At 39.7% G+C, this 25,316-nt stretch overlaps 2 protein-coding genes across 2 annotated transcripts in view; one reads left to right on the top strand and one right to left on the bottom strand.

Annotated features, from left to right (window-relative positions):
* The window catches only part of pkn1a (protein kinase N1a), a 60,763-nt gene extending 43,651 nt beyond the window's left edge, over nt 1-17,112 (bottom strand). Inside the window, exon 1 of the mRNA XM_023263665.3 lies at nt 16,281-17,112. Within this exon, the coding sequence (XP_023119433.2) occupies nt 16,281-16,301 (21 nt within the window). The 5' untranslated portion in view covers nt 16,302-17,112. The remainder of the gene's footprint in view (nt 1-16,280) is intronic.
* Nucleotides 17,113-19,284: 2,172 nt separating this feature from the next.
* Nucleotides 19,285-25,199, top strand: c4h19orf67 (chromosome 4 C19orf67 homolog). The gene is made up of 7 exons (XM_055009908.1): nt 19,285-19,775; nt 20,898-21,072; nt 21,155-21,302; nt 22,531-22,640; nt 23,533-23,751; nt 24,407-24,559; nt 24,805-25,199. Exons 1-7 carry the CDS (start codon nt 19,628-19,630, stop codon nt 24,923-24,925), a joined length of 1,074 nt encoding a protein of 357 aa, XP_054865883.1. The 5' UTR covers nt 19,285-19,627; the 3' UTR covers nt 24,926-25,199.
* The last annotated feature ends 117 nt before the right edge of the window (nt 25,200-25,316 follow it).

Here is a 25,316-nt window from a genome sequence, read left to right on the forward strand (position 1 = left end):
GTGGTTGCTGCGATTTTATGTTTGGCTGTTATGCAAATCTGTTGTTGTTGATGATGAGGTTTAAGAGGAGAGGAATGCTACAGTTGCTGTTTTTTTTCTTGTTTTCAACAAAAAATGGTCTTGTTGTTGTTCTTGTCTTCTCCAAGTTGAACCCATCTGAGTCCTGCACCGCAATTTCTCAGGGGCGCTTAGAAGTGCTTAACCCAGACTAGGTACTTGTATCTCTCTCTAAAACAGCCCTGAAACGACGTGGTTCTTAAAGTCAGTACACGCAAAAAAGATGCAAGCCACTTTAAATTTTCTTGCAGTTGAACAAGGCCCATTAAAGAACAAAGTTTGCATATGTATTGTGACTGCTGATAGAATAACAAAGGCAAAGGAAAAGTTGCTTTGTAATTTCGATTTCCTATTTTTATTTTTTGCATTTTCTTCTTTACAAAGGAAGCTGTCTAATGGCACATAGTGTGTTACATCACTTTGTAATAAACACTAAGGGACACGATTATAGATATAGATCATTTGATGTACATCTTCAGAGGAGGGGATTTTGTGCTTCATCTGTAGATTATAGTTGTTCCTGTGGGGAGGTTATTTTCTTATGTGATCTCACATGCTGCATTTAGACTTTTCTACATATTACTTGAAATGTTGACCTGTTATTAGCGCTTAATTAGAAATGAAGGCTCCCCAAAATTATTACAATTCACTGTCAAGGAGGACATAAATGTTTGACCCAAGTAGCAAAAGGTAGCTGGTGAAACATTTCATTAAGCCTCTGAGCCCCAAACTGTTTCTGGTTCTGATAAATAGTGTAGTCATGGATTTATTATTTTTTTTAAAAGATGACATGCATTTCAAACCCCACCAATGGGTTTTAGAGTTCAGGTGGTTAAAAAACAAAAATGTCAGCCTCGTGGTTATGCTAGAGTAAAGTCAGGAGACCACTAATGTCTTGAAGATTCATTCATGACGAACAATGAATGGCTGCAGAAAATTTCACGGTAATTTAATGCCGATGTATTTGAGTCTGGACCACAGACTTCTTGTCAGCAGTTTAAACAATACATTTCATTAAAATATATCTTCCCACACGGTGCCTTTGGTGGTGTGTTCAAATTGAAGTGTTCAAGTTTCCACAGGGAGCAATGTTGCCTAACACAATGTATTTTAATTCAACAGTAAATGTAACTGCATGGCTTGTACGCCCTACTTCATGTAACTCATAGCAGGTCAATGGAAAAATAAACATTTTTCAGTCACAGGGAGATATAATTCTTCTGAAAACTGGTTCTCTGTGTGTTCGTTCAGTCCAGCAGGAGCCATGACTAACAGCTGACATCAAACAAGTCACGCCTGCAAGTTACATTGTGTGTGTTTGCCACAGTATTGTGATGAAAAGCTGTGGATATCAGTGTGTGTGAACATGTGGGTAGGGAGCACATCATGTGTTTTCAGGGCACCCAGGGAGATGTTCGTGGGGAATCTGACAGAGAAAAACGGAGCGTAGAAGGGCATGTTAATGTGCCGCAACAGCCCCCTGGAGAGTCACTGTGTGTGTGTGTGTGTGTGTGTGTGTGTGTGTGTGTGTGTGTGTGTGTGTGTGTGTGTGTCATGGCAGTAACGGTTATGACAGTTGGGCTCAGGTGTGGCAGCAGTAGCAGCAGCAGAGACCAGTGCAGCAGGTCTCAGTGTTTACAGACCTGTAGAGACAAGTTCAGCTCACCAGCAGTGATTATGCAGTCACAGTTGGAGAAACATTACTGGCTCAGGAATTACATTTTTTATTATTTAATAAAATTTGCGCATACAGTTCTACAATGAATCAGGCAGTTCTGTTTGATTTTTTGGCTAAAACCTCAGTCAAAAGTCAAAATTAAAAGACAATGTGTTTTGTTTTTTGTTTTTTTTTTAAAACAAGTTCGATATTTTTCATGCATAAATAAATGTGGGTTAAAAAAAGTGTAAAATTATTGACAACAATGACATTTAGTATTTAGTATCTTAGTAGTTACAATGAATACTAAATTCAAATCAAATCAAATTTATTTATAAAACACTTTAAAACAACCAGAGTTGACCAAGGTGCTCTACAGAGGAGTAAAAACATGATCAAAAGATAAAAATAGTAAAACTAAATTGTAACTGAATAGCCCATTAGTATCCCACTGGATAGGAGAAACACAGTGTTAGTGAATCAGACTTCTATTTATATTTTCAAAGACTATTTCTTGAGGAATCATTATGTCCTCATTTGATAGTGGCAATGGAGAGCGAGTCCATATATGTGGGCAAGGAGAGCTGAGAAATGACATGCAGGAAACGCTCCACAGCCAGTATACAAATGTCCTGAGCAGATTTGCTGCTCAGGACATTTGTATACATGTAGTCTGCATCCCGTCCGGTCACCCTGAATTAGACTTTATGTAATCTGTAAGATCTGGCATGTAACTTAATTCATCATCAGTCACCTGGGTTGTGCAACAGCAGTTTTGGGTTCAATAAACAAGCGGCTGTTATTATATTAAGATTAACCTGTTACATAATTTTAGCTTAATCTGTGAAATTTCACATCTTTAATATTGTTGAAAGCATACAGCTTTGGCCCGGCTTAAATGGAGTTATAAACAATAACCGAAGAGATCTGGTTTCTAAATAAAGCCAGACTTTAAAAGCAAAGTGTCTAAATATATTGATGTGTGTACAAATGCAGCACATTACTTGAGACGGCGTTACCGAAGCCGTTAAGTGAATGAGAAGCTGTCTGAATGTATTAAAAACAGAGAGGAGTTAAGGTCTAGGAGTGTTTGAATCGGGTTATATAAAGTATTTGGGGATGATGATTGAGTAACCACAGCTTAATCAAGTTTAAAAGGCAAAAAGCATTTCAAGCCACTCTCTAATTGCACTGCCAAATATAATTTTAAAGCCTACGCTGAGTTAATTGTGCTCTTGAGTGTCCACTCTCATTAAAGCTTCCAAAAAATCTGTGATATGTAAAAAGTGTTTGGAGGAAGAACGCTCTGTCCCGCTTCCCATGTAACACTGTGGACATCAATAATATAAATAGGAGGGTCTTCCTAAATTAGACAATCATCTTGCTGCAGGGGTGGGAAGGAAAGTGGATAAATCAGTAGAAAAACTATGACCTCATTCAGTGCCAGCTGTTTCTATGACAGCCCAGCCTCCAGGTAACACAGCAGAAAACACCTGTCTCCTCCTTCCCCTCAGCCCTGTGTTTGTCTAACACTCCCTCTGCGTTGAGGCTTGCCGACATTCGAATCATTAAAGCCAGATGTCAAACCAACTGAGTCTTGTATGAGTGAAGTGACTTGTGTTATTGGTGATGTGGCTGCGGAAAAGCCAACTCACACTTCAGGCAGAAAGCAAATGTGGTGGTAAAGATGACAGACTCAAAACAGAGAGCCAGTGGAAAAGTCCCAACATGAGTTTGTGTGTTTGTGATACGGCTTCATATTGTTCATTTATTTACACTGCAAGCCCGTGGGACTGCACAAGAGGGAACTTTTTTTCATCTGCAAACATGTGCTGTTCAAAGAAGCCTGACGACATTTGTTTGTGCAGCTCCACCTCTGCTTTGAAACATCTGTGAAAACACTCACACACTGTCTTGTTAGGTCCGATTTTCTCTGGGCAGTTATCATTTTTAAAATATTGTTCATGAGCCCATTATTGGTGACAATTCTAGCCAGCTTGACAGTTGATTCGGTCTCAGTTCCGTTTCTGCAGTAAAGATGTACAGGGATGCTTCCGATTCATTTTCACTCGTTAGGAATTCATTTCCTCACACACACAAACACACCCTTCTGGGTTCAATAACGACTAACTCTGACTAACTCTAAAAGACACATTAAACGGTTTTGAGGGCATTGCTTGTGCAAACTCCTTCAGGTTAAACTGGGCTAACTAATCCCTTTAAGGCTTAACTAAACCTAGAAGACATATTTAGTGGACCTGAGGGTGCTTAAAGGTTGAGCAACAATAAGGCAATAATAAATAAATAAATGAATGAATGAATGAATGAATGAATGAATGAATGAATGAATGAACGAATGAATGAACGAATGAAAGAAAAAAAAAAACAACTTCCAAATCAACAGTTCTCATATTTAGACACACAGGGCAGCATTAGAACACACCAGTGGTGCTGCACCATGTTTTTTAAAGTACAAGATTAATTAAGACTGTGTTCAGTTAGCAAATGATGACTCTATTACTCATACCAATCCCTACTGCAAACCAAATCTGTATTCGGCAAGATGTTACTGTCAATAAATTTTTTTTGTACTTGTGAAGTAGGACCAGTTCAGAAACTATGTATTATCTGTATGAACTGATGTGCCCAATATTGTCCTAACTAGTTAGCCTGTAAAATATGAGAAATCATGAAAATGATGCATCACGCAGCTTGTTCTGTCTGAAATCTGAAATACTCAAAAGTACAAAATCCTCACATTTGACAGCATGCATCTAAGAAACGCGTCACATTTTGTTGTTTAATGATTTAACCACTAACTGATTTTCAAAACTGTCTGCAAATATTTTTTTTTATCTGTAAACAACTTAATTACTGTACCACAACATGACACCTTTGTTTTCTATCAGTTTTCAGAAGACCAACTCTTATGTCTGTCCTTTCCTTCTGTTCCTCTACCAGACCTGTGACACCTAACCAGGATAAATATGTTGATATACTATCATGTCAAATGTAACCCAAAACAGAGTGGAGCACACAATCCAATCCTTCTTCTGGATTAATTTGCTTCTTATTTGTTCTTTCCAGTGAGAGATACCAGTACTATTATAATTAAAGGTATCGATGCAATACAAGTACTGAATAGATAACAAAGTCTTTTTGGATCTTGAACAGATTTAGTTCAAAGTGATTTGACTTCAGCCACACCCATCTATCTAACCATCCATCCATCCATCCATCCATCCAGCTCTGTGCCCTGCGCTGGTGAAACTCCCTGTAGGCCAAATGTTATCAGTGCAACTTGATCTCCAGCCCATTGTAATGAGAGGGATTGTTTGTGGGGAGAACTTAATAACTCCCAGAACCTATTTATATCTTACAAGTCACACTCTCTGCATATGAGACACACAAAAAAGCACCGCAGACACGCCCACCCAATCCACCGCAAGCCTTGATAAAGACTGTCTGTAGTGTTGTGGAGGATCTAGCAAACATTTGCCTTCGTGGCACAGTCAAAATATAAAATGAAAGACGTGTACTTTAGGCATTTCTTTCATTTTAAGAGTTTACCTAAGCAACCGCACAGCGAAATATTAATATCTGTACATGGTGATAGCATGTATGAAATGTTTTATAGACAACAGAAATAGACTAAAACACCAACACTTCCTGGTAATGCATTCACAGACCAGGTTTGTGTACGACGCCAATGACATGAGGCAGACAGTAATAAATTAGTGTCAAATTATTCAGTAAGTTAATCAAGTTTAGCCTACAAGTGTTTATTCTGCATGGCTTTAGGCTGATTAAGGGCAACAACATCACTTGAAAGGAAAAGTCTTTCTTCTAATTATTCCCTGTGGAAGACGGCTCTTGAGGCCCAACCACCCAAATGGGTAAACAGGCTGCAGAAGGAGGGAGGAGAGGGGAGGGGAGGAGAGGGGAGGAGAGGGGAGGGGAGGAGAGGGGAGGAGAGGGGAGGGGAGGAGAGGGGAGGAGAGGGGAGGGGAGGAGAGGGGAGGAGAGGGGAGGAGAGCAGCAGCTGGTGCATGGCCTGGACAGGAGGAGGGGAGAGATAGTGGGAGAGAGTGGAGGAGAAAAGACGGGAGGGAAAGATAACAGAAAGGCAACATGGTGGATCACTTTACACTCACGACTGCTCCATACCATTCATCAGAGAAAGGTTGGTCACGTTGGACTACAGAGGCCAGAAAATGGTTCTTTAGAAATGTATAGAGAATTGTAACTATATTGAAAATAAGAAAAAACATATTACTACTCTACTACTAAGCTACTACAATGCAGTTGGTGCTGTAATCATTCAGCAATGGTTACAGACAAAGAAATCAAATCAGTTGGTTCATTACAAGGCTTGACAAGAGAAATTGTCCAGTTGCTCTTGGAAACTTGATTTGGACCATCATAGCCATGTCCCTCAGTAGCTGCCCTCAATGACAACCAACTTCCTCTTCTGCTTGAATAAAAGAGCTACTGTCTCGCTGATTTGCAATGATCTGCTGGAAACAGCAAGAGTTTCAGTGGCAATATGTGGAAATACACTGAAGATCAACGCTGTGAGAAATAAGTAGGACTGATGAAGTGGAACTAAAGAATAGCTCAACTCTGGGCATGAACACAGAAAACAAGGCCAAAATATTTCTATATCATTTACCTTGTTGACAGGGATTTTTAAAACCAGCTTTAATCTGACTTCACACCTAAAAGATCTGTATCATTTTACTGGGTAAATATTTATGTATTATGTGAAATTTAAAATAAAAAAAAAAACTATCAATCAATCTAATATGCCAACTGTCTTATAAGTAGATATGTCTAAAATTCATACATTTAAGGTTAAGACTAAATTTATATTTTTCACATCCACAAGATTGTGAGCATTAGTGTAATTCTAATTTTGTCATCTAACCATGTCTGCAAGAGTACTTAATGTAAACAGTTGACAAACATATGTAAACAGGTTTGAGTGTGATGATAACCAGCTTAATAAACAGAACCTTGTGCATGTTTGCATCCATTTAACTTCACTGAAAACAACTATAATTAATAGTTTTATATAACTAAATTCAAAATATGGGAAAGAAACAATGTGACACTATGAAATGATTTACTTGTTGTCATAAACTTAAAGGAACTAATTACCAGAGTTTGCTTTCTGTCTGTTTGTTGAGCTTTAAAGTGAGTTTTTTTCAGTTAAGCTGTTGGTCCACAATTGTAGTTCATTTTGACATTTTTGGTGTCTAAAAACCTCTGAAAAGCCCTATAAAAAACCTGTGGAATACCTGCTCAACATCAAACAGCATACTGATAGTAAACAACTAGCTGGTGGACATAGTGAAGCATTTAGCAGCGAAAGAGTCAGGCATTTCTCTCAGGTGTTGGTGGAGAACCAAGTCAAAGAAAAGAGTGAATACTGGAGTTACACTGGACTCCAAATGAACGATAGTGTTGCTCTGTAGCTAGTGGATATATAAATAAAACAAAAGTAAAACACTCCACCAACCTCGGCAACCAAATTGGATCACTGGTTGTCAATTTGGTGACTGAACAGACCTGACGAAGGTGTGCTACAGATTCTGTCGCTAATCATATGATGTACTGGACTGATGAACAGATTTTGTTGTCTACATTTAGAAGATTTCAGCACATTACGTGAAACAGCATTCTTTCACCAACGGCATCAGGGTTTGACATTGTTGTCGCTCGTCTCCAGCATTTGCTTAAAATACATGCATCAATTTGTGGTCATTTTCTCTCAATTTAATCTCCAAAGCATTACAAAAAAGATCTGACCACTCACGCACACCATAGTTAGGCCACAGGATTGACGGAAAATTCCTTGGAGCCCACAATTTGGCATTTGGTAACTCCGGCATCGGCCCGTCATCTTTTTATACACTCCATCGAACATCATCACTACAAACTTTTCCCACACTGTTTTATTTTTTTGTCTAACACCACATGCTTATGTCGAATCATGGAAAAGCTACAGTGGCCGTGAGAGCTCAACACACTGAAGAGAAAACAGACAAAAAACTAACTAAAAAAACATCCTCATCACTGTCTGCAAAGACAGAAAATGCAATGGTTAACAGCTTAGATAATAGATTTTACTTTTTAATGACGCCAGGAAACATTTCCTGTATATTTTGTGCTTTGCTACTGTGTTCTGTTGCATTTAGTCACTTTTTAGCCTTTATTCTCTGAAAGCTGCAGGTGCATTGACTATGTTTTCTTAGTTTGGTGTGTTTTGTCTATCTTCCCGTTTTCTCAAGCTACAGTGTGATGAACTTTCAGGGCTACCTTACAAATCTGCACAGTCCACCAAGAGCTCTCTGTGGTGACAATGACGCCAAGGTTAGTTAAACCTGGGAAAAAGAATCATGATATTATTTAGACACTACTTAGACACTACTTACAGGAAGCATCCTCCTGCTCTATAAGGCAAAACTGTATTCTGGTTCACTACCTGTTAAATTCCGAAAGGTACACTTAAAAACAACATGTTGATAAAAGCAGCAGTTGCCTGGTGTCATTTGTGGGGCAAATTATCCTTAACCAGGTCAGGTAAAAAAAATTCAATGCTGCCTAATGAGGCTTACACATATCAGCACTTGTGCTTTCTGTGGCACACAGCAGACCGTGCCTAGTTTATTCCATTAAGTTGTCCAATATTGCTTTGTTCCTGAGCTGCTTACCAGTAGACCCCTGCTGTGGGGAAATCACCATGATTGAATCTCCATAATGTGTGCAGAGGGATGAGAACATTGTACATTGGAAGGGCTGCAGTGTGGGAGGTGGTCAAAAATTAAAACAGTTTGAAGAGTCTGAGACAGAAAGTCAGGGTTCCTGCAGTCCTGCACATGGTTCATGAACATTATACCAAACAGTAACAAATAAATACGCATAGTTTGCACTAAATCTTTGTTGTTGCCCCATTGTTTTCCCTGTTACCTTATCATAGCTCTAAAACTGCATCGGCTTATATGTCCACAAAAATCTTGTCCCATTACGGTTGAGTACATTTCCCTGAAATGAAAATACCTCCCAGAGATTACAGCATAATGCTCTCTGCTGATAAATTTCTGTGAAAAAATGTCTCAGATTTTTTTCGCCTAAGCTCACTATTGGATTTTACATGCACTGTATGTTGAAGCAGGCTAAACAATTGTGCATTTGCTGCTCCAGTTTACTATTACAGAGATTAATATTTTAGAAAGAATATCACCAAACACTTTCAAGTTCAATTTGTAAGTAAGCCACCTGCAAAAATTCTCCATCCTGTTTGTCAGATTTTGTTCATTACAGAAAAGCAGATTTTTTTCTACTAAGCTGTCAGTCCTCTAGCAGCTCCAGAGATAGTTAACCTAACTGAGGGGCTGTTTAAACTGCACGGCAGCACTGAGCGATGGGGCTGGGATCGATGTATGTGGCCTGGGGGCCCAGGGCACTGCCATAATGTGGAGGGTCATGGGTCAAGGTATGTCAGGGGGCAAGGTTGCTGGTGTTGACAAACCAGGCCGGGGCCCACATGAGAGCTAAAGTGAAGAAGTACTGATTTTATACAATGATGCTTCAAAGACTAGAAAAGGAGTGGTACCAAATTTGCACTGATACAGACACGAGGACGAAACATCTGTAATCTATTTCGCCTCACAGGATGAAAAACAGACGTCAGCAGTAAAATGCCAGTTAAGTTTATGTTTTGGCTGGGTGACCCACCCTGCCCTACTTGCTCCTGTCTATCGTCCTGATCGCTGCTGCTTTTCCAGGCCTCCCAGTGCTCACACAGAAAGCTGGTGGGGTTCACTGGCCAAGGGTAATAGGTGATGTCATACAGTGTTGCTAGTCCGTGTGTGTTTCTGTGTGTGTGTGTGTGTGTGTGTGTGTCTGGGGAGAAGGAGGGGTCCATCTGAAGCTAGAATGCAGGGGTACATCGCGATGAGGTCATGAGAATTATTGGATGTTTGCACAGAGGGAAGGCGAGATGTGAAAGGGAGATACAGAAACAGGGCAAAACCCACAGGGAGGAACCCCGGCTTCCAACAGCTGCAGCGGCTCATAGTAACTATAAAGCACAGTTCACATTTTTCAGGATACTTTTAAGAGAATTAACATTGTCACAGCTATACCAACAAAAACATCATTAACCATACTAGATCTGTCGGGCTTTGCTGCCCTGCCTGAGGTTGGGAAGCTGGCTTAGTAAGTTGGTGAGGGTGTGGTCACTAACATGCGACAGTCAGGATGAGGAAAATGAACTCACAGTGAACTGAATGTGATCTGGGCAGCTAGTGTCAGACAATACAACCTATTGTACTGCTGCGGCTGCAGAGCCTCATCATCAGCATAACGCCCTTTAGAACCCCCCCCCCTGCAACCTCCAATCTTGTGCACTACTAAAGCCTTACCACCCCTATCTGAGCTGCACGATCTAACTACAGCACTGCTCTCCAACCATGCATTTGACTCATGACAAAATGAAAATAACAGGGAAAAATGTCTGACAGCTGCTGGCTTACCGGACAAAACATCAGTGTCCACCTAACAAGCATGGCAGGAAATGTCCTAAAAACATTTGCTGGAGTCTTGGAGATGACTGCTCAAACTATAAGACAGTGAAGGTAATTAGAAGTACATTTTCTTGGTATAGTCTAGCTGAGATCTAAAGGAAAAGAGGAAATAGTACATCAAACTTAAATTTCTCAGGCTTATTTTCATTCGGACTGCATAATACATCCTTTCAGCATCGACACAGATGTGCCCAGCAGTCACATTACAGGAAGTACGAAGTGAAGTAAGGAAAGTTAACTCACTCAACCACATAATGCTACAACTTTTCAGACTCTTAATACAAAAATATTGCATGTTTTTTTATTTTATTTTCATGACAAATTTCCAAGAGATGTCTGTCTTACATAACATCATCTACTCTGAGGTGAAGTGAACTGAATTGTTCTCACAATTATGCATTTAGACTACAGAAAATCTGAAAATAGTGAAATATGCCTGTCAGTTCCAGAAGTTATGTCATGAGCAGCAGTCCAAAAGCCCAAAACGTGCCATTTACTGTAATTTCAGAAAAGGCAAAGCAGTCAAGAAACAGGAAGTCTCAAATGACTTTTTCCTTGTGGATAAATTTTCTTTCAATTTACTTGTTGAATTGAACTTTTGTGGTTCAACTCCAGGCAAATTAGTTAAATTTCCTCCAGAAAACCAAAATTAACACTCTCACACTTTTATTCTAATGTTTGCTTTGATGTTCATCATTACAAAATTTGCCAAAATTTACTGTTTTCACAGTGAGGATGACAAATAAGCTCTGACTTAAGACAAAAATATCCATGTCCTTTGGCAGGCACTATTGGGATAGTGGGATGCAGGTCTACTACAGAGTACAAAACTACGGGAATATGGACACCAGAGACAGTGAATTCATATTTAATCAGAGGACAGCAGGTTAATCATGTACAACATTTTCATTCTGTGTTACCTATGCAGTGAGAGTGAGTGTGACCACCAATGAAGAACTTAAACATTCATATGTATTTTCAAAAGAACAATCCATCGGTATTGAAGTGACAGCATTACTATCTTCACTATTTTCATCCTCAAATTGGTTTAGAGTGTTAACTTTAATGATAAGCAAATGGATAGTGTTGATGAAACTTATTTACTCCTCAATATGTTCAGTAGAAATGATAACCGGTGTTCGTTTTCTAAATGCCACAATTTCCTTGAGGGCCAGATAAGATAAAGCATGCAATCAACAGAGCCAAAAGGAGGTTATGATCATGTGTTGCAAGCCTAAAAATAGAAATGTTCATGTGAGGAGATTGCATCACGAGTACTCAGTCCTGTTAGACGACATTGTTTCATTAAACTGAGATCCCTGACACAAAAATTAACGAGAATATTAGCTATCTTTGCAAGTCTCCAGTTGCTCAGCGGTTCCTTGATGCATTACTGTGGATTCTGTCTGCCTACATGGCCACAGGGCAGCGCTGAGAAAAGCCCACTTTGTGTGCATAACTGTCTCCTTACGTCATGGCAAGGCTTATGGGAAGCACTCCTATGCATTCCTTGGAGTGTCTGACTCTGCATGTGTGTCATTTGTAATTCCTTTGTGTTTGAGAACATCAAAGTTTGTGTTCATGTATATTTTGTGATATCAATGGAGTTCATCTTTGTTGCTCAGGATTTTTCTCAAGAACATATTGTGTAGGAATTTCACACAGGCAGCAATCACCACAGATTACTCACATACTGTACAGAAAAGTGACACATCCCCCCTTCATTCCATTCTTGTCTCCCCTCTAACCTTTATGAGGAAGTGTGACGCAGCTGGGTTCAGGCTTCTATTGGGGCTGTTTAATATCGTCTTCCTGTGGGGGCAAACAAATGGTGCGCCATGGGAGGGGTGTAGAGCTTCACTGTCTGCCTCATATCTACAGTAATGGAAGCTTAAAGGGGAACTCCATTGATTTGACACATCAAAGTCCATTTACGGCACTTGAAACACTACTGCATGTATTAAAAGAAATTATATAACATCTTATGTGGCTCCAGAGGGAGCTGCATGAAGTCTGTTAAATTGCCTCAAGTGAAGGCACTTCAGTCAGTGTTGCCTGGGACTGAAGACTTCAAGTTTAAAAATGAAATGATTCAGGGGGTGTGGAGATAAAAAGAAGTGAGCAAACTAGACTTCCGTAGTCCACTCCTGACCTCTGGTTCAAGCTAGCAGCTTGAGGCTACATTAGCCGCTACAAACGCAACACAATTGAATCTTTGGGGTATTGACAAGGAAGTAGAATAGAGATTCTACTGCATGAATTTATATCCTCATATTTTAACAGTCGATCAATACAGTTACAGAAAAGTCATACTAAAGTACTGTGATTAAAAATACATAGACAAGCTCAAAATCACTTACTGCCCGCCATGAAGCAATCTGAGTTCTCCAAGTTCAACCTGGCACAGAAAGGATGTTGTGGCTGTTCTTGAATATCACAATGTTACGTCTGTATTTCACAATACAACAGGTGTCACCTGCTGTGTTCTCTACTCACAATCAGCTTGCCTAAAAATATGGACAACCCTTTATTTTTTTAAACCTGTAAAAGGCGACACCTAAGCGTCTGGATTCTTCTTAGTATTGAACAATATGCAAAATATTCAGTCATAGCTCGAAGAACCCCCATTCAACTTAATAACTCAAATGTTAGACATATATTATCACGCTCAAGTAAGTACCTATTATGCTAGCCAGCGATGCAACTTGACAAACAGCAGTCGACTTACATATTCTACGTACAGCCTGGCACTATGGTTTTATTCGCTGTAGAAGGCCAACTTATTAAAATGATGGCAAATTAGGTGAACCTGTCCCATTTTGGGACCTATGAGACAACAAACAAGAACCAGACTCCACTATGCATAACTACCAGCATGTAAAAGTGCATTTTGTTGATGGAGACCCACTCACCTGCTCTAAGCTGACAATCCTAATTCAGTACAGGCCTGTACCCCTATTAATAGTCTCATAGTAAGAGCTACATGGAAAGCCCACCTACTGACAGCTAAACCCGACTTCCAGGCTAAAATAAAGCACCCTATGTCAGCATCAACTCAGGACACAGCAACATACATTTCTCTTGGTGAACAACTGTGGTGTGACGACAAATTCTCTGCTCGTTTCTGGACTAATACACAAAGTTCTGCGTACAAAGAAGGGAATAATGGTTCCCAGTGTTCTCCATCCCGGTGCCCCTGAAAGCAACCTCTCTCCTTTTAACCCCAGTGAAAAAGATCAAAGGGAAACCTTGAGCCCTGTCCATTTCAGTCCCTCTTTCTGTGTTCCTTCTTTCACTGACCATTCTTCTCTTCAGTCTGTGAATCTCCTGAGGGCTTGGCCAAAAAACACATATACAGCAAACCATGTCAAGAAAGGAAATCTGAAAACGGTTTGTCTCCTTATTATTGGAGTCCTGCAGTGCTCTTTGGAAAAAGACGTCACCAGGAGTTCTTTTTGGCTGAAGAAAAACCCTCTAGCATCGTGGTGTGGGCAGATGCACACTGTCAGTCTCCTGTCTCTTTGGGTGGTTGACTCAAATATACAACTTTCAATCAATACACACATCTCCCAAACTGGTTAGTAGAGCAGGAAAACCAAATTTAGCTGTTGGGCATAGATTTTTCTACACTGGTTGTTTCCCAGATGAGGAGTTCTGGCACAGAGTGAGTGGAATGGCACTTTTACATCAAGGCACCAAAGCTAGAATTAGACCGGGTTGAAGTGGCAAATGTACCCAGCACAAAGCTTTTAACAGCAGTCACATAGCTTGCTGTAATCAAGCAGCATAATTAAAACACAGACTGTGGCTCATTTTACTGCAGACACGTGCTGAGGTTCACAACTTCCTGGCACAAAATAAAGAAGAAAAAATAGTCAGCGCAGGGATGCACTTATTAATTATTCACAGTATTGATTAGTCTGCAGATTATTCTGTCGGTTAAGTCTTTATCTTAAGTGTTAGAAATTAGTGATGACCACCTATTACTGTTTATTTTTAGAGCAAATTCTCTAAATGGTGCATCTTCAAATTGCTTGCTTTATCCAACCTGCAGCCCAACACTTCAACATATTCAATTATGTTATGAAGCAGAAAACATTTTTTTTTGCTGTTGTTGTACAAGTTAGAAAGGAGCATCAACTGGGCTACAACATAGAGCTAAATACACAGTGTCACTAGGTAACCATCCACAACCCGTGAGAGCATGAATTCTCACGTGTGCTTGTATTGAAAACAGACATGGACACCAATCGATAACCAGCAGACCATGTTCATTTGTAATGCAATGGAGGAAAGGGAAAGCACATGTGAAATGACAGAAGTTTGCAAACAACTGCTATGTTTACTCAACATTTCACATCAGAAACCTGTATCTTAGCAGCTGTCTCATTTGATATTTTGTCATTTTTGTCCCTATTCTGCATTTTCACATGGCTGTTCCTCACTTAGCTACTTCTAATTACAGAGCATATTGATGCCAACATGTCTGCTGTTCCACTGCCAGCCACTAATTCTCTGCCGAATAGCATCAATGTTCCTAAACTGCAAAACACAACTGTATGAATGCAGATTAAGACCTATTAACCTGCATCACCTGCATGACAGCACTAGTGCACGTATTTCTGCACAGTATGCAACTCCACACAGTCAACTGATACACAACACTAGCTCAGACTTAAATGTCAGTGTGTCAAGCTCTGCTAGAACAATGGATTACTAAGTTCAGTGCAGTGAATTTCATGATGCTCATCCTCCTCTTCACAAATGAATTTCAAAACACATTTTACTTGGAAATGTCATTTCAAAATAACATTTATTTAGAGCAAAGCAAAGATCAATAATCAATTTCCTAAATGTTGCATTAGGAAATTATGTGATTCTCCTCAGCACAAAACAAGACAAACAAGTAAGCAATCGTCTTGCTTTGCTAATGCATTTACAAACAAGTGATGCCTGAAGCAGGTTGGAAATTGTGAGCATAATGTGTGTTGTTTTGCACCAAACACCAGTATTGTGCCTGCATTCAACTGCCTTTAGCCTGTAAACACAACACTCTGAAAGCACAAAATCCACAGTCAGACCAAGGCCCACATCATAGCACACACAGTACGCAACAACATAAGACAACTCCAAGGTGACAGAGTGCCAGAATGTGGCTCAACATGCATTATTAACAAGAAGCAAACTATCTATTTCCAATTCTACTGAGTGGTTGGTGTGGTTCCTCACAGCGGGGTCCAAGAGTTCTGAGGAATCCTCTAAAAGGCCTCGAGCGAATCTGAAATACTTCACTCACTCATCCTATTTAGGCTTCCTCATCAATATACAATCAGAGGTGCACCAATTGGTCAATTAATCAATCATGAGAAAACATGCAACTACTCTGCTAATCAATTAAATGACTAATTGTAAGAGGAAATTGGAGCAATTGAAAAAACACCTTGGGCTGTAGGAGGTAATTATGGGCACATGAATTCATCAAGACACATTTTATAGACAATTAGATTAGCTGATTGACAAAATAATTAGGTTATTGGTAACAAAGGCCAGCTGACTGCACCTTTTCTCATATTGATTAATTACCCTATTGATGCACCATCACAATTGCAATGAAAATCTGCTAAATTCATCTATTCTTGTTGTTTTATTCTGTATGTGGTCACAAACTGTTTCCCCAATTTGGAAATTAGGACCCTGGATACGATTGATGGGCCAGAAGATGACTTTTAATTTAAACATCTTGCAGACCTAATCTGAGATGTAAAATGCTGACTTGGGTTGAAGTCCTCCCAGCTCCTGTCCACTGTGATAAATATTTCTTAATTTTTTCGGCATCACAAGCCAAAATGATGGGGAACAAGCGTATTAAAACAGCAAGAGCATCAAAAATCCAAGACAAAGGCTATAGTGCAGTATAGAAAAATGAAGTGACACCGTGCATGCAGGGAACAGGACATCCAACTTGATGAACTCACTTGAACAGAGTCGTTCGCCATGGTTGTCCCTGTTGCTGTGTTCACTCTGTGCACTTTCACAGACACCGTGTGCACATGTGGTCCCTCAGGTCGACGGGGTGTCTCCTCTGAACGACAGTAATATTATGCAAATAATAAAAGTGGGGAGAGGCCTGGCTTATCGTCCCTGCGAGTCTTACGTCAACTTTATATGGACAGTCTATTGATACAAAGGCAAACAAGTCAGGAGGTAATCCACATCGTTGGCTCGGCTGGCCGCGCCTGAACTGATCCTCCCTGCGTGTGTTTCGGTTGTATTTCAACCCCCGTTAGGCTCCACTTCACTGGGATTAAAACGGTTTCAGACAAGACAAGTCACTCAGCATCCAAGTAAAACTACAGAGCTCCGGGCTCATTGTTCATCCTCTTGTTTTAGGTGTTTCCCATTCAACAGCTAGCAAAGAGAAGCCCCTGAACATCCAGCAGCAGCGGCTCTCCTCCGTCATGTCCTGCTGAAGAGAGATAGACTCACATCCACTGTCGACAGAAAACCAAATGAAGCTCCTTCTTCTTTTCCCGGTAACATCCGTGAGACACGAACACGCCTCGGTCTCTTGTCTGTATCACATGCCTCACAGAGAAGAAAAAGCCGCCTGTCAGAGCTTCACTCACACACTCAACACCGGGGACAATAAAAAGCAAACGTGTCCGTTAAATATCCCGCTGGTTGAGGTCAGAAACAGACAAAAGCCGTGTTTCTTTGTGTTGGTGAACACAGGACAGCCGGGGCCAACATTTAGACCCGTTCACACAGCAGCTAACTGACGGCAGCATCGCCAAACACTTGTACACTAGCAGCGCGCTCCCGACACGCCAGCAAACCGCCCGGACGTTGATTGGTCCGCAGGCCGCGGGGGCGCGCCCCTAGGGGTCATGTGACCTGCAGCAGCGCTAAGTTGTCAACAGAAAGTTGAAACGAACCAACTGTTGAATGTGTGTAAAAACACTGTAAAAAAAGTAAATCTCTTTAATTATACATCTCAGCAGTTCTTAAATTATATTATGATATTCACGGGTTTAACCAGAGCATGTTTAGTTTATTTTTTATTCATTTCAACATAAGTCTTCTCAGGAAACCTCACATTGGAAGATCTTACAATATTATGTAATCAAAAGAACCCCTATACCCTAACATTGTAGTAACTGCAATTTTAAATTTTAAGTGCAATTTTGCAACATAAGTAATCTCAGGATACCTAACATAGCAATGTAAAGATCTTACAATACTATGTGACAGATAGAATTCCAAGAAATCCATTCTCAAATTATAATATTTTTATCACTGCAGTTGTAAATAGAGCATTTTTTTTTGTTCAAATAGCACCGATTTACAATATTTAATTTCAGAACCTGTCACATAGAGTAAAGATCTTACAATAATATGTAATAAAAAGAAACCTAATAAATGCATCCCTAAATTATAATGTTAGAATAACCGGAGTTTTAAATAGAGCAAATTGAGTTAATTTTATTCATGTAGTGCCAATTAACATTTTAAGTCATCTCAGGACACCACACATAGTAAGGAGAAAATCTTACAATATTATGTGATAGAGAGAAACCTAACAAATCCCATTTTAAATTATAATAACTGCAGCTTTAAATATAGCATATTTAATTAATGTGGATTCACATAGCACCAGTTATGAAGATCTTACAATATTATGCAAGAGAGAGAAACCAAGGAAATCCAGTAATTAATAATTAGTTTGAGATGAAATATCCAGCAGAACCAGTCTCAGGGAGGGCAGCCATATGCCTTCACTGGTTGGGGTAAGGTTAAAGGAGCGGGACAGCAGAATAGTAAAGAGAAATTAGACAAACAACACATAAGAGGACAATAAGCACTGGGGGGGTCAGAGATATTTAGAACACATGCATTTGTCAGCACCAATAAAAACATGACAGAAGCATCCCTTAAACAAAACATGTGCCCACGTGTATCAATCAGCATTTTAATATCGCTGTTGCTAATTTAAAGTGTTTTGGCACAACAGAGTTTCAATCTAATATCAGTAAAGTACAACTGAAACTGAGCTCACTGAATGGAAACAGTAGCAATGCATTATTGCAAAACCTGTGTGTGTTCATGTGTCTGAGATAAAAACTCCTGATAGGGTTAGGCGATGTTATGGTCGTGTGTGGGCGCCTTCAATAGATCTGACAAAGTTAAACCGAACCACATTTGCATAACTGATTTGCAAAATGAAAATTTGCCATCCGAATGATAGAAGGGCAGCAGAAACAGAGTAACCCGACACTCCAGGATACACAGTCTATATCCTGTACTACACACTCACAGCTGACAATAAAATGAACACAGCTGAGTCATTTACAGTCAGCAAAAAGGGATTTTTTTTGTTGAGAAGGTAGCAATGATTCATAATAGGATAACCAGATGTACTAAGTACGTGTTGACACAGTTCTTTTTACTCTGTTGTCCTGTTAGTTGGGCCCAAATTTAAGCTGTTTAAAATATTGTGTGACAAATGGTGACAGAACATGGTAGGATGGTTATTTTCTCTCTCAGTGTGTAGGATGTGGAAGAAGTTAGATGAGAAAAATCTAAATATGTGGATGTATTAGCTTAAACTGCAACTGCCCATAACCCATATTCAACAAACCACATTTCCTATTAATGCTGCTTTAGCTACAAGCACCATGAAAATAGTTTAAAAATCAAGATTATTCACTTGTGACAAGGAATGAAAGATGCTTTTTTTAAAAAAAGGCGCGGGGAGGAAGGGGGAGTTATTAAAGCAGCTTTCTTGGTGAATAATTTGAATTGCTGTAACAAAGTGTTTTTTTTAAAAAAGTAATTTTATTCTGAGCACTTTTTTATTCGAAGCATTTTTCCCACAAAAAGCAAAAAGTATAAATACATTTTTGAACATAATATGTTTATCTTTCATGTTGAGACGCAACGACCTTTGACCTTAGAGCAGAGGTCAACGAGGAAGTGAAAGTTAACGGATGTTACGCCTAACTAGCCAGGTGGCTAATGTTTTGGTTAGCGCTTATTATTTTGGTAATAATCAGCTGAAAGCGGCTTGAATAGACATTTAATTAATTCGTGGAATAAAAAAAACAACTGGCCGACTTGTATGCACCTCGGTTTTCTTCTGTGTTAAGAATTGGATGTGATGCTAGCATCGCGATAGGTAGCTAGCTCGCTAGCATCATCGTTAATTAGCAAAGCGTTAAGAGCTGACTCGTCGTTCACATCGCTGCGTCAAAAATAATTACTTAATGTACATTTTTATGCAACAGGTTTCCGAACTAATGTCAGCTTATCTTCGGCAAAGAACATGACTGATAACGAAGTTCAGGTTGAGGTCCAACAGCTGGAAGAGCCACCGTCAGGGAAAGATGCGTTTGTGGACCCATCGAGGGAGAACAACATGAGCGGCGAGGAGTCGGACTGCACCGAGAGTCTGCAGAGCTTCCAACAACGAGGTCAGATAACATATGTTGCATGCAGTGACGGTTTAGGAAACAATACAGAATAGCAGTGAATTATCCCCTTTTCCCCCCCGCATTTTAAAGATCAGAGACCGTGTTTTCTGTGAGTCTCTGCAGCCTCAGACAATCCTGTCCAGATTTGACTAGTGTTCATACAGTGGTTTTTGACCTAGACCTGGTCCAGGGATGGTAAAAAATAAATAAATAAATAAAATGCAGTGAAACAAGTAGAAAACGATTGCAACATGGTATTTTGAAGAACCTTTAGGCCCTCTGGGAAACTCTAGTCCAGATTTGACCAGTCTGTATATAGTGGTATTAGATCTGGTCCTGGTTTAATGTGAGATACAGATGTTTACATTTTTGCATTTTCACAAGTAAAATAATGGTTTCACCTCTCAGAAATTGTGTTTTAGATACTCCATTGTCTTTGTAAGAAAGTATAGTTCCAAATTGATTACTCTATATGTAGTGGTTTTAGATCTGGATCTGGACAAATGTAGCTCACTGTGGAAAAATGCTGTGAAATTTCCATTTCTTTCCTTTCTCGCAAATTAAATAAAGATTACTCCTATCAGAAATTGTGTTTCAGATACTCTGTCACTTCTCCCAGACAATCTAGTTCACATTTATCGAGTCTACATACACTGGTTTTAGATATGGACCTGGTCTAATGTGGTCTACAACCAGAAACACACACACACACACACACACACACACACACACACACACACACACACACACACACACAAAGGTTTCACAGATTTGAATGTGGATTTCAGACAGCATTAAAGGTTATCTAAAATGTCAAACATGATTTTATTAAAATAAAGAAAAACCTAAGGCCTAAATTAAGTTTTCCTTACTCTTGTATGGTTAATCCAAAGCCAACTTCAAAATTGCAGGGTCTTAAACCTAAAAATCTTAATTTCTGTCTTGTATTACATCTCAGTCTTTAAAATTCATATATGATGTTATAGTTTTGGTAAACCAACTACATGATCGTGTTCCTTCAGATACAAACATAGTTGTTATTACAAAGTATAGATTCTAGAGTAAAATGACTAATTCCCTCATTTTCTCTCAGTTTTTGATGTTCAGCCATTTGTGTTTCAGAGGTGGAGTCACTGTTGCTGTTGGCAGATGTTGCTCTGGCGCCACCTTTTGGTGCACATGTGTCCTGCAGGTGCCTGGAGGTCAGACGGATGGAGGGGAGCCTCCAGTCCATCCAGCTGCAGTTCCTGTTCCTTAAGAGCAAAGCAGATGGCTTACAAGACTGCCTCGTCAGTGGGTAGGGTCCTGGCTGGTCATAATTCACTGTTTTCATCTGGGTACTTCTACTATTTTGTGAAGTTTTCTGTTTGTTCTTGCAGGCAGGGTTCTCTAGAGGGAGAGGCTCTTGCTGCTGCAGTGCTAAGCCTCCTGCACACCTGCCAGCCTTACTTTAACTACGTGGAATCCACAGCTAGGAGCACCGTGTCACAACACACCCATCTGCCTGCTGACATCTGCTTGACAAGGGTAAATATTTTCTTTAAGGGTAGATTCACCAAAATTGCTGCAACATATTTTTCTACTGGTGGTTTGTAGCCACGATGATCGTTTCAGTTTTAGTCAGTCACGTTTTAAACCTAATATTCGAACCACTTTCTGTGTGTCTGATATCTGCTTCTGTTTTGGAAGAGGTTCCTGGTTGGCAAAATATCCGGATTCATTCACTGTCAGTGCTAACAAATCTGTTGTCAAACATTTGCCAGAGACTCAACAAAAATATACATAGAGTGGCATCAGAACAAGAAAGAGGATAGAAATTGGATCGCCACAGGAAGAGTTTGGTCCATTCAAAGGGCCCACCGTTTATGTCTTTACATGTCAAATGCTTTATGTTGAAAAAAGACCTCACTTAATACTGCAATAGGTGCATTTGAAGCAAAAGTCATCTTATTTTTTACAAGACATTTTGTGTCTTCTGGAATATAAAATCTATCTGTAGCATAAGAGGCTTTCTCACCTGTTTTGCTCTTTGAAAGGCCACTGATAAAAGCTGAAAACACTTTGTCTTTAATTTTATTAAAAAGTGAAATCTTTTTATCTCAGTTGATACAGTAAGGACACCCTGTCTCTCATCTTAATAGCCTTTTTTTCCTTTTTAGGCTTCAGACTTAAACTGGAGGTAACGCTAGTTGTGACTGTTATTATGACTACAGCCCAAACTGTAGTGAAGTTTTCTCCTTGGGTCATTTTAATGCACATATGGCTACTTGTGACTGGAACAAGCAGGCCTAAACATTTCAAAACGCTGAAGGGGATCCTGCGAAGAGTGAAAATGAATGAATGTCACAGATAAATTATAGCACTGTTACTTGGATCAATTGTTGGGGAAAACTATTCCAAGTTGTGTTTTTTCTTTTTTTGCTTTCTTTTCATTCTGTTTTCTATTCTTGTTGTATTACTTGTTCTACATTTGTATATATAGTTATCCCTATTTGTTTTATTTATGTTAGTTATCTCAATTTTTTTTTAACTCTTTCTTATGTCATTGTTGCACCGTCTGCTCTATGTGCCTTTTTTCATTGCCCCGTGGGGACAAATAAAATTTTCTGAATCTGAATCTGAAGGGTTAGCTGTTGATGAATGAGAAGCCATTTGTGTGTCTGTGTAGCTACAATAGTTTAACAGCAGCAACTATGACCATGTGTGTGTGTGTGTGTGTGTGTGTGTGTGTGTGTGTGTGTGTGTGTGTACGCAGCGTGTACAGCTGTTGGACTTCTCTGAACAGCTGTGTGACAGGTTGGAGCAGCTGGTGTTGACCTTCGCCAGCTATAATCTTCTCTGTTTGGATGAGACTGAGCCTAACGGGTACACAACACACAAACTACTACATGTTTATGTTGACTATCTATCTATACCTTGTCTGGACATCAGACATCTGTTGCAAGTTTTTCTGTCTTCCTCTCATCCTTTTTCATTCCATTTCTTCTACGTTTTCCCCGTTAAAAAGTTATATTCTGTAAAGCAAATGTATGATATTGGGCTATGTAAATACAACTGACCTGACTACTAATTTCTTTTTATTTCTTTGTTGGGTTTTCAAATCCTACAAAAGCCTATCCTGCATGTTACAGTAGAACAAATACAACACAATAGAACCAACTGAAATGCTCTTAGCAGTTTCACATAGATTTGTTGTTAGGTTCTAAAAACATTTTTTTAATTATGTGTCTCTTCCTTGTACAGCTTCCTGTATTTCCTTGGTTTGTCACAGCACAGTAATTTAACAGTGAAACCTTTAATTTATTAGATATGGTTACTTGTAGTATTCTACAGTAAATGATCCTGACAGGATGACAGGTTACACCCCTGTATAGCAACATAATGATCTTCTGAATGCTTTAATCCCTCTGTAGTTTGTGCTTGTGTATATACAGCCAACTTTATGTCCAGTAAAGTCTTTATAAGCCTGGAGGTGTATTTGCACAAGCCTGTTGTCATTTTGAGGCTTTTCAGTGCACACATTATAAACACATGAAACCAACGTGACACTGTACCTGCTGTCCTCACATACAGATTACTTAAGTGAGGACATTACAGATATGTTTGGCATCATTCATGCATTTTCCTTCAAGTGTAGAGTCATTGTTGTTCAAAGGTGCAAATCATTTTCTGTTTTCTTCTTTCTACAAGCTCAATGCTGTGTTACCATTGCTGCTAACATATCATCTGATTCTTCCTACTCTATTTGCATTCCCAGTGTGTCTCACTTCTGCATCGGCCAGTTTCAGCTCAGCCGACTGAGGATGACCATTTTCCGTTACTGTAAGCCGACACCGTACCTGGCCCAGGGCGACACTGGACTGTATAAATGCATGCGCTGGAACGTGGAGCGACTCCGAGACAAGCAGCAGAAAGACAAAGAGCACTCAGGAGAGAGTGACGAGGAAGAGGAAGAAACAGTCGTCGAAACTGACTAGTAAGCCTAGATGTTACAAGACTTCCACCCTGAAGTTGGACTCACACTGCCGGATTTTCAAAATCGGTCTCAAAACAGATTTCGAATTTGGGTTGCATCACACATATGAGGAGAAACTTTGTATTTTTCTCAGACATGTACATGCTTCAAAAGTGGGTTATATTGGAACATCACTCACTGCAGGATATTAGGATTATTGTGCCTGAGGCAGATGTGAATGAAATAAAGATTGTGGTGCAACAACTTTCTGTAACACTAATAAGAAACAGTGAAAAAAACAAAAGCAAAACAAGCTGCATGAGAAAATGGTGGGGAAGATGGAGTCAACAAAGTCGATTCTCCTCAAGAACTTGAGGTAACATTTTATCTATGACTTTAATATCTGTAGCTAACGTTAACCTCAAGGCCTTATTTTATCTCAAAAACATCAAATGTGTTTGCTATTAATCAGCTCCAAATAATCTGTGAGCAGTTTGAGAAATATGAGATCAGATCATTAAACCCTTTAATCTGAGCTGAACATTGTGTCAAACCAAGATCTGAGGCCAGTTATCGGGGGGCAGAACAGGTAAATTGGCCAAAAACTCCTGCAGTGTGAGCCCGGTCTTATGATTTGTAATCTTAAAACTATTTTCTCACTTCAAAATCTTTCCAGCTACTTCCTGTGCTACGAGGACATTCCAAATGCCCACGCCGACGCTGACAAGGACAACCAAAGTGTGTCTAATGGCAGCATGGTGAGGATGTGGTCCATCGGTCAGTGGGTGCAGGTGTACCCTGATCCTGACACAGAGGATATCTGTGACTGGTAGGCTCATCTCTGAATTTTTCTGTAGATGCTTTATATCAGTGTCAAATCCAAACCCTGCATTCATGCCGAAATGTTCCTGTGCAAGACGCTGGTGCTTCACATGATAGCTGTGCCACCATTGGTGTGTCAATGTGCGTGTGAATTAGAACCATTCACCATCCCTGATCATCATTATTCTATCCCATAGTTCCGCACCATTTTTTAGCTTGTCTGATTCGTTTGAATTTGTGTACACGTTTCAGGATCTTGTGCGACGTCCCACAGGCCGACTATGACAGACTGTTGTTTCTGGGCAGTGATGAGCCGTCGTGCTGCAGTGCTACAGACTACCTGCAGCAGCTGCTGTCACACCTGACAGACTGACGCGAGGCCCTGCAGAAGTGTGTCTGTTGATGGAGATGTCATGGAGCATGTAGAGACTAGAGCAGTTCAACTCTCACAGGATGTTGCAAATCCGTGAGCTAGTGTTCAGCTGATGTGAGATTCTCAGGTTAAACATCTGGTTTCAGATTCAGGACCGGTTGATTCAAACAGTGTCAAGTTTGTGTGTGAACCTTCAAAGAGGAGAAGGTGTGTTTTCATAATATGCTGTGTTAAAAGCAAAGTTTTATTGTCTACAATAGTTGTGTGAAGGATACTGTGATGTTTGCTGTTCGTGTTGATTTTTGACATTTTAAAAGATTGGATGAGACTAAGTATTTTAGATATTACTTTTTTTTAAAATGAGTAAGATCTGTGTTGTAAATAAATACAG

This window comes from Amphiprion ocellaris, chromosome 4, assembly GCF_022539595.1.
Source record: "Amphiprion ocellaris isolate individual 3 ecotype Okinawa chromosome 4, ASM2253959v1, whole genome shotgun sequence".
Classification (NCBI taxonomy): Eukaryota; Metazoa; Chordata; class Actinopteri; family Pomacentridae; genus Amphiprion; species Amphiprion ocellaris.

Coding starts and splice junctions, on each gene's coding strand:
- c4h19orf67 (XM_055009908.1), top strand. CDS start 19,628: ATGACTGATAACGAAGTTCAGGTTGAGGTCCAACAGCTGGAAGAGCCA. Junction 21,303..22,530: donor CTGACATCTGCTTGACAAGG/GTAAATATTTTC, acceptor GTGTGTACGCAG/CGTGTACAGCTGTTGGACTT. Junction 24,560..24,804: donor ACAGAGGATATCTGTGACTG/GTAGGCTCATCT, acceptor TACACGTTTCAG/GATCTTGTGCGACGTCCCAC.